At 33.9% G+C, this 10,508-nt stretch overlaps 1 protein-coding gene across 1 annotated transcript; it reads left to right on the top strand.

The window, feature by feature from the left end:
• The first annotated feature begins 3,243 nt into the window (after positions 1 to 3,243).
• Positions 3,244 to 9,355, top strand: LOC147077279 (uncharacterized). The gene is made up of 4 exons (XM_085941624.1): positions 3,244 to 3,434; positions 5,880 to 6,017; positions 7,771 to 8,142; positions 9,347 to 9,355. Exons 1-4 carry the CDS (start codon positions 3,288 to 3,290, stop codon positions 9,353 to 9,355), a joined length of 666 nt encoding a protein of 221 aa, XP_085797750.1. The 5' UTR covers positions 3,244 to 3,287.
• The last annotated feature ends 1,153 nt before the right edge of the window (positions 9,356 to 10,508 follow it).

Here is a 10,508-nt window from a genome sequence, read left to right as displayed (position 1 = left end):
CTACAGTGCGGCGTCCAATTTTCCGGAGTCCAGTCGTCCCACTCCCTTTAAGCCCGGTTCGGATGAGGCGAGTAGTTTAGTCGAGTGGCGAATAATTTAGTAACTAAACGTGTACGAACAGACAAATTGAGTCGAGTACGTTAGTAAAATCATTTACTCGAGTCAGTGTAATTTCTCGGTCGAGTAGCGACCCCCACCACCTCACTAAAAACCAAACAGGTGATGATATCGAATCGAACTCTATGCATAGAAAATTTGGGTGGAATCATGGAACAATACGACCGAAATCGGTTTATTGTTGGCATATGGTTACTAATTAATAATAGGTAACGGTTACTACCCTAAAATATACCTACCTAATTCTACTGAACTCCTACTGTGTACATGTCTAAAGATTAATATGAACATCTCACGATATATAAATGCAGAAGAATCTCAATTTTCCTTAATCCTAAAAATATTCTAATGTTCATCGGTAACGCGATATTGTGTTGAGAAAATGACATAGGTATGGAATATAATAAACGACTATCATTTTTAGGTTAGGTCCTGCCTGGACAGTTATTACTTTGACAGATCGTGAGAAAAGGTTTGACGTTTCAGACCAAACCACTTGTGACGGTCAGAAAATGATTTGAAGTTTACTGGTATGCAATCGCAATCGCAATGCGCCAGTTTTGACCTGTCAAACCGTTAACTGGAACGCCTAAATTTATGTTGTCATGCAGCATGTTTGATAATTTAGTAAAATTTGAGGCTTACAAAATTGTTACAAAAAGTTTTGAAAATAGAATTATTGGTCTATTCTCACCCCATTTCACGTATATATTGCTTCCGTTTATGGTAGGTATTTTATGGCTGCAAGTAGCTTTCTTATAGACAATAGGTTTACCTTGTATTACCTACATAACAAGGACTCACGGGCGTTTTAGATAATCGCATTAATTATTGCTTAACATTCGAATGATTGTGATGTATAAATCACCATAGGTATATAAATATACTTAGGTACTTGATTTAACAAAAGATTTATATAGGTACCTACTCAATACTGTCTCAAAATATCTGTTTTAGCTATCGCCGATAACTCGAATCTACTAAGCAATCAATAAATGAAACAAGTTTGACCGAATTATAATATAATAGTTTCTTATGAAGTTTCAAAGATGCATTACAAATTTAAAACATCAATGTAAGACGGCACCAAGAGAAGAAAACGGCACATGTACCTGCGTAGAATTGAACGTACCTGTTGTATTGGCCTGTAATCTGAATTCGAACAACCTGGTTGAGTGCATTCATCATCATAATATAATGAGTGTGATATATCTTCAATGATCTCGCGCTTGACGACAGCTGGTTGATTATCGGATGTTTTATCAGAGAGGTCCGCCATAAGGTACTGAAAAAAGCATTATTATATTTTCTAAACACTGTAAAACCAATTTCAGTTCTTGTAACGTCCATACAACGATGCATAATAATTATATTTAACATGAATTGGTAGATAACCTAACCTAGATGACATGTATGTATTATAGCTGTCAAATTGTATAAACAGGTAATTTTTTGAAACAACGTTTAATATCACCTTATGTTCCTACATAGTTGGTAAAGAGGCCACAGTTTATAATATTAATTAAAACAATCATTGTTATTCTCAATCTAAAGTGATTGTAAAGGAATTTAGTTTCCAAAAACTAACCTCGAAATTGCAACTTGAAACGTCCGCATTCTCTTGCGTTACATGAAAGCGAGGGTCCGGGTTGTTTGGACGGCTAGGCAGCGTGTCAAACAAAGACTTGCCTTCTGTATCGGAGTGTTCTCCATCACATTCTTGCTTTACATCCATGTTAAGTGTAAATATGGCAGGAACAACGTGACAGACAGGATACATTCAGGGTACCTAATGTTAGAAAAGTGTTGCCACAAGTGTTTTCTTGTCTAAACAAAACAATGGCATGAAAATGATCGTCTGCATTTCCTCAATCATAACGAGATTAGCCCATCTCGGCATTCAAATGGCAAAAGGACCCATTTGCATTTTTCCTATTTTCAAGTTTTCTTCTACAGACGTTGTTAAATACAATATTAATCTTCAACGTGGTAAAAGAACATATCTGTCAGTGTAATACAAACCAAATGCCACCCATATTTTGAGCCAGGCACACGGACATTGGGTGTGATTTGCACCAAGCACGGATAGACAGGGCAAAGTCAAAAGACATGGCCCTTTGACAATGTCTAGTTTGTTATACCTACTTACTTGATCCTTGATTGAATGGGTAGGCAATGAAGTGTCTCTACTTTGTTGTATTAGGTACCTAATTGATTTAATATATAGGTTAAAAATCACAGTGTAGGTACATATTGAGATATCTCGGGTCCTGTGGCTAGCTCGGGATGTTGGTAGGACCCGGGTTTCACAAAAATTAAATAATAAATGAAAAGTCTTTATTTGTTGAAAACGTGGCTTTATAATATTTTCAAGGGTTATTTTTACAAAAGAAACTTATGTTTAACAGTACCTATCCAAATTAATATTATATTATTACGTTAATAATGTTAATTATATCGTTTATATTTTAATTATTTATTATTATCTGAATTCGTTTTATAATACATGAATAAGTTGTTAGCGCAGGAATTCGCGAACTCAATACCAAGTCCTCCCGTGACTAGGTATGTATTTTTTTCCATTCTTTTTATATTGAGCAGCGATTCCATCTTTTCTTTTTACATACTCCCGAATTTCTTTGTCTTCGTCTCTTTTATTCGGCACAATCACATTCTTCCCAGACATACTATTATTATAATTAGATTCAATTCTTACTTGCTAAGTAGGTACCTACATGTTGAACATGTTTACAGTTAATCAAGTAATTTTGGACGTACGTACGCCCATTGTTGACTAGAAGTCAGGTGACATGTTTACACCTAATAATTAGACGCAATTTAGACTATCAAGAGAGGCCAAATAGTCACGGGTGTAACAGTATACGCTGTTAGTGTGTATTTGCCATTGGTGAATACGTCGTGTAGTGCTTGAAAATATCGAAAGGCAAAACCCGAGTGAAAAAAAACTACCTCCTCAAATAGAATAGAACAAAATTTAAATCCAATAAAACACAGTTTATTGTTTGATCGCTTCCACGGAATAGACTTTTTAGTATCTCGGCCATACATAATAAATAATTACGTATTGCGGCAACACTTTTCTTAAATTAATGTAGGTACCTTGAATGGATCCTATCTGTCACGTTCTTCCTGACATATTTACCATTAAAATGGACGTAAAGCGAGAATGTGATGGAGAACAATCTGATGAAGAAGTCAAACTTTTGTTTGATACGCAGATTAGCCACCCAATCAGCCCGGAAGTTCGCACTCAAGTAAAGCAGGAGAAAGCCGACGATTTAAGTTGCAATTTCGAGGTTAGTTTTTTGAAACTGATTTTTTTAGATTTTAAATAACAACGATTAGTGTGGAATAATAATATGTTGCTTTTTTATAAACTGCGTAGTGACATACAATGATATTAAACGTTGATTTTAAAAATAACTCGACTATACATTTTGACAGCTACGATACATTTGTTATTTGGTTAGGGCAGGTTATCTTCTAATTCATTTTGACTATAATTAGACATTGAAAGTGAAAGTGGTTTTACTGTGTTAACCATAATGTTTCTTTCAGTATCTTTCAGCGGACCTCTCTAATATAAAACCCGAGACGGATGATCAACTATCCGTCATCAAGCGCGAGATTATTGAAGATGTAATAGACCCATTATGTGATGTTGAAGATCCTCAACCGGGTTCAGATTACAGACCAATACATCAGGCTTGTTCAATTGTATAATGTGTTATTTTTCTTGCCTTGGTGCAGTTTTATATCGAGGGTTAGAATTAGCAATACATGTTTTAATCTTAGAGCCGTTTCACACGCGACACCATTGTCTCGAGACGCTACATGAATGGGCGCGTTTAGACGGAGAAACATGTATGTCGCGTTCATATATATGTAGAGAAAACGATAATGCGGTGCCCAATCCGTTGACATCTTCCCAATTGATGAGGATGACGTGTTTAGATTTATTAAAAAAAAATAAGAATACTCGCTCTTAGGGACCGCACATGTCCCAAGATTTTTTTTAAAAAGCTGTATTGACTTTGTCAAGGGCCACTTTCATATATATATTCAACCTGGCAATGGAGACGGGTATCTTTCTAGAAGCACAGAAGATGTCGAAGGTTACTCCAATTCATAAGAGTGGTACGGAGTCATCAGTGGAAAACTATGTGGAAAAGTAGCCATTCTCTATTCACCTGCAAGAGTTCTTGAGATGATCATGCACAGCATGATTTCTCCGAGGATTGAGTCATTTCTTTGCTGACTCAAGTATTAATCTATAGATGGCGCCGGTCATTTATAATGAATGAGCAGCATGCATTTGGAGCAGGCCGTTAAACGATTTATCGCGTTATTCGGGAGAATTCTAAGAATCGTCACGTATCGTACACCCTCTATCAGTCACAGACATGACATTTAAAACATTTTCTGGTGTGCCTCTGGGCTGAAAGTTGGGGCCATTGCTGTTCACTTTTTTTATAAATGACATAGCATTGGTAATTAAAAATGCTGTTTATGTTGTTTGCTGATGACTTGAAACTCTTCATGAAAGTTGTAATGCAAAGATTTACTGCTGACAGTACATATTACCGAGGCCATAAAAAGAAAATCCAAGTGTACACACGTATTATTGTGCAAGTTGCAAGATTGCTTGCATGAATCAAAAAAGTTCGCTTCTGAATTTTCACGTGACAGATTTCATTTGTTCGATATCCGTGCCTGCGCAGTAGAGCGACACTGGCAAACCTGCTAAAAATAACAACCTACACCGCGCATTTTGAGGTTAACCGATTTTCACGATCTGTCAAAAGGTACCTACCATAAAATGACAACATGGCGTGTCGCTTACTATTTACGACTGTCAGCAATCTTACGTGTGAACAGTTATTGTCGCTAAATAAAAGCACAAAACATCTGTAAATTTTCAATGTTTCCCATTAGTTCTTGGTCGTTCCCTCATGGTAAAGGATGTTGACCACCTTGGAATGTTATCATCTTTTAAGCGATCAAGAATTCCCACTCCTCTCAATCCTCTGCTTCTATCAGGGCAGAGTTAAGGCTGCTCTCAGTCAGTTCTTTTACTTGGTCACTCTTCTTCTGTTTCATCTGCCTTGGAGGCTACCCAAAGCTACCAGTCTCTCCAAAGTATCCGCTCTGCGCCGAACAATTTGTCAAAAAATTGTAGAATTCGTTTCAGACATAAATTGTCAAGAGACGTTCCTTTATAAAATATTAACATTTTTATGGAATTTTATATAATATATGGAACATACATAATTTTGAAAACACTTTTGAGAAAATATATAACAAACTGAAAAGATCTTTTTTTGGAAAAAAAAATACTAAATTAAATTAATTAAGTCATTAGATTCTAAAGACGAACCTGGTGCGTAATAATCAGGCGGCCTATCGATAATAGTTTACGTGTATTTTAAATTACCTTTAAATTTTCATTTTAAAGAACCCACTTTGATTTGAAATACAAAAGCCGATTGGCAATAGTACTTCAATTTGGAAAGCTCTTATTATTAGCCGTGCTATTATGGCTTAGTTAAGGCAGAATTTCATGGAATTTTAAATACTAATTTAATGAAAACAAATAATTATGCCTGATAATGTTTAGTGTGCACTATTTATGTCGGATCTTAACAGCCTACTTTCACCTAGATTATAACATTTTAATATGTTATATTAATAATATGTACTTATTGACAGCATGTTATAATATGAAACGTTGTTTATTTCAGTTCGCTGCGATGGGTGTCACTGGTATCAAAGCTGAGACTGACATAAAGCGCGAATTCACTGAAGATAAAATGCCACCATTTTCTGATGAAGATCCTCAACCCGGGTGTTCACATTCAGATTACACACCAAGACATGGGGTATATTCAATTTTATATATTGTTACATTTGCTTCTCTATTCGCCGATTTTTATCGTAAGTTGACTTTTAAAATTTCAATAAATCTCCATACTATTAATACCAAGCCAGTCGTATTGAAAAAAGTAATTAAAGTAATCAATACCTACCTACTTTAATTTAAAATACAAAAGCCGATTGCCTATGGTAACTTAATTTGGAAAGCGCTTCGGAGAGTATTGTAAGAGCCATTAGTTAAAGTCTTAACTTCCTAATTATTATGATAGGTTATTAATTAATACTGGGTAATTATTGAGTTTTTAAGAAAACACTCATTAAAGCCACTTTAACTGATTGTATTGCTGCAGGTATGTATTCATTTAATAATTAGGAGAACACAAATTATCACTTAAATAGTAGAAGTGATTAGTATACATATTAATATATCGATGACCCATTCTCATTTTTTTATAATTTTCAAATAATGTCTTTATTGCCTTTTGAGTAAAGTTGCTATAAAACGCAAACTGTGAACATCATTTTCCGTAGAAATATATATGTACTTATCATAAAATTGTACAGCTTTTCATCACTTTTAAATATTCGGTTAAATTAAAAATAATAATTTCTCGTAGTTGCCTTTGTAAAGGACTTTTCACACAAAGACGCAACGTTTACACACCTACTATATGCGCACGAAAGCAGGTGTGCTTCTGCGCAGGTCCGTTTTTAACTTGTATAGCTATAATACTACTTACTGTTTTGCTCAGATCATTATTTAAATATCAGATGTGCTCAACGGGTAAACTTTATTAATTAGAAAAATATTTATGCTATAACATTTTTATGTGTAAATTATATAAACCGAGTCATTCCTTCTCGAGTGTCGCTCTTTGGATAACTGCCGTCCTTATGCGACGCTTAATATGCGTGCCTTCACTAATTCAGAACTAAGATATATTAAAATATTGTTTAAACTGTTGATCGAAGTCGCTTGATGAAGTTTGAATAGAAATTCTCTCGAACTTTCAGGTATAAATCTACGTCCTCGAACCCCGATATAGTCTGTAACACTGCATACAACACTTTATATTCGTAGCCAATATAAGATGGTTCTAGTAAATTATTGAATATTTTATAATATTAAAATATTGTTAACAATATTGATATTTGTTGTTTGATAAAATTTGAATATACATTCTATCAATTTGAATATTTTTTGTGACATTAGTTTCGCCTTTCGGCATCTTCTGACACTATACACACTCTCCAATAACATACTGACACAGAAATTACTAGTTACTACACGAAGCTTACAATCTTTTTATAGAACAAGGCGCAAAATTACCTCATAGTATATTATACGTTATTCTGGTGATCTTTAATTATTTTACCAAGAAATATAAGAAATAAACACATCAAAGTGAAACCATCTTATTCACATTAATCTAAATTTTGCATTCAAAACTATATATTTATACATATTTCCAAGAGCAGTACCACAATTGTGTCATTGTGTGTTTTGTGCATTTTCGTTTGATGTTACATGTAGGTGCATTTTTTTAAAATTATTTACGGATCATTCCATAACATTATTTGTATGTATTATCTATGTTGCTACTATTACCATTTCTTAACGTCATTTTCATTCTCACTACACTTTAATATCTGAAGATACTGAAAGGCACAAGCTAATTTATTTAATTATTTATTTTATAATATTTATTTAATCTAATTTAGAATAATATTGACTTCGATTATTTTTGTTTTTTCTAGGTTTCTACCAAAGGCTTTTTCACAAAACATCGCGATATAGACAGGTGTCAACAATCCTCGCCTGATGGAATCCAAGATAGACTGATACAGTATTCAGAAGTGACGATAGATGAACAAAACATTAAAGGAGAAATCTCAGAACGAGAGACTCCGAAGGAACTTCGACTTATTCTGAGAAAAATAGTACATTTCTCACGTTATTTGATTTGCAGCCTTTGTAACGCAGTTTTTGGATGTGGAAGTGCTCTAAAACGTCACAAAATGGTTCACACGGGCGGGATTGTTAATGAAAACAAAGAAATATTCTCGCAACTAGATCATCTCAAAGCACATAAAATGACACATACTGGTGAAAAACCTCACAAATGCAAGGTATGCCCATATAGATGCTCGCAACTGAGTATTCTTAAAAACCATATAATGACACACACAGGTGAAAAACCTCACAAATGCAAGGTATGCCCATATAGATGCTCACGACTTAGTCGTCTTAAAAACCATGAAATGACACACACAGGTGAAAAACCTCATAAATGTAAAGTATGCCCATATAGATGCTCGCAACTTAGTCATCTTAAAAATCATGAAATGACACACACAGGTGAAAAACCTCATAAATGTAAAGTATGCCCATATAGATGCTCGCAACTTAGTCATCTTAAAACGCATGAAATGACACACACAGGTGAAAAACCTCATAAATGCAAGGTATGCCCATATAGATGCTCGCGACTTAGTAGTCTTAAAAGCCATGAAATGACACACACAGGTGAAAATCCTCATAAATGCAAGTTATGCACATATAGATGCTCGCAACTTAGTAGTCTTAAAAACCACGAAATGACACACACAGGTGAAAAAGCTCATAAATGTAAAGTATGCCCATATAGATGCTCGCATCTTAGTCATCTTAAAAACCATGAAATGACACACACAGGTGAAAAACCTCACAAATGCAAGGTATGCCCATATAGATGCTCGCGACTTAGTCATCTTAAAAGACATAGAATGACACACACAGGTGAAAAACCTCATAAATGCAAGTTATGCACATATAGATGCTCGCAACTTAGTAGTCTTAAAAACCATGAAATGACACATCACAGGTGAAAAACCTCATAAATGCAAGGTATGCTCACATAGGTGTTCGCTTCTTAATAATCTTAAAAAATATGAAATGACACACATGTGAAAAACCTCATAAATGCAAGGTATGCTCACATAGGTGTTCGCTTCTTAATAATCTTAAAAAATATGAAATGACACACATGTGAAAAACCTCATAAATGCAAGGTATGCCCATATAGAGGCTCCCTAATTCACTAATCTTAAATGACATGAAATAACATATACTGGTAAATAATTCTATAAATTTACCGTATGCTCATAGAGATGCTTAAACTTAGTACAGTTAAAACACATGCAAAAAGTATTCTGTTGAAGACCTTTTCTCTGCAAGAAATACCCATCTAGTTATTTGAGAAGATGAGTATATAATGTCTCGTAATTTAATTTGCATAATGTTTCATATGGGCGTAATTGCTGATCAATGTGAAAACAATGTTTTTTCGCGCAGAGCCGATAAAAGGACACATACTGGTCAAAAACCTTGCACAAGTAATGTATGCTTTTATAGTTGATCGCACTTTGCTCATCTTAAAATACGTAAAATTACACATTCTGGTGACAAACCTTATAAATGCAATGAATTTCCTTATCTGCATCTGTTTACGACTTATTGGTCTTAAAAGACATCTTATGAACACAATAAATGTTAGTGAATATTTTTTTGAATGCAATATTTTTCTCGATTATGTCCTATTCTAGTAAAATCATATGGGCCTCCATAGAGTGGAGGTTGTATTAAGAGATTTAGTTTTTACGAGAATTTGATGTCAATAGAATTCGAACCTGAGACCACGAAGCTATAGATCGACTATGTATTCATAATTCCATATTATGAATGCTATGTATTTATATATATCCTATGCTTGAATAAATGACAAGATTCATACTGTGAATACCAATAATGTAGGTTATTGATGCTTTTATATTGTTATCTTGTTGTGTTTCCGGTTACCGGAATAAATTAAAACTACGTTTCCTTGTAAAACTATCGAACATCTAAAGAATAGAAAAATGTATGTTTATATAAACCTGAATTGTAATTTTTAAATGATTAAAACTTGTAAATAAACCGACACCAATTTATCGGTTCATGCATGTTTATTTTCATAATAACCCACTAAAACAATACTCTGCAATGTAAATTATGATTATTTTAGTTTCATGTTCCATCATTTTATTTAGAAATTTGATAAGAAAAATGATAAAATTTTGAGATTGAAAAAAAATGATAAAAAAGAAAAAATATCCAGAGTTGGGGCATTGTGCATGAACACGGTCGTACGATATACCTAGGTCCATCGCTACGTGTGGTGACATGTGAAAAAAGCTAAACTTAGATCTCTTGTAGCATCGCTACGGAGAAGGGAAGGTCTTCCCATGGTTACGGAACTCATGAGATATTATAGCGACGGGTTTGTTTCTGATGTTTTTATGTTCCTATCTTCAATATTGAAAAAAATAATAATTTTATATTTTTGTTTTGAAAATGTAATTGGCAGCTCTGTTATATTATGGGGTTTGGATAATAAAATAAGTTTAACTATATAATATTCTTTTATTACAATTCACTGTAAAAAAAATAATCACATAACACTTTATTATTAAAATTT

Source organism: Rhyacophila brunnea, unplaced genomic scaffold (genome assembly GCF_057557595.1).
Source record: "Rhyacophila brunnea isolate RB1 unplaced genomic scaffold, BYU_Rbru_1.0 scaffold_13, whole genome shotgun sequence".
Taxonomy (NCBI): domain Eukaryota; kingdom Metazoa; phylum Arthropoda; class Insecta; order Trichoptera; family Rhyacophilidae; genus Rhyacophila; species Rhyacophila brunnea.
The sequence above is the reverse complement of the archived record's forward strand: the minus strand, read 5'-3'. Positions and strand labels throughout refer to the sequence as shown.

Bases quoted from the DNA above. Each gene is read 5' to 3' on its own strand.
- LOC147077279 (XM_085941624.1), top strand. From the start codon at position 3,288: ATGGACGTAAAGCGAGAATGTGATGGAGAACAATCTGATGAAGAAGTC. The intron at 3,435-5,879 runs GTTAGTTTTTTG...TGTTTATTTCAG, and splicing joins ATTTAAGTTGCAATTTCGAG to TTCGCTGCGATGGGTGTCAC. The intron at 6,018-7,770 runs GTATATTCAATT...TGTTTTTTCTAG, and splicing joins ATTACACACCAAGACATGGG to GTTTCTACCAAAGGCTTTTT.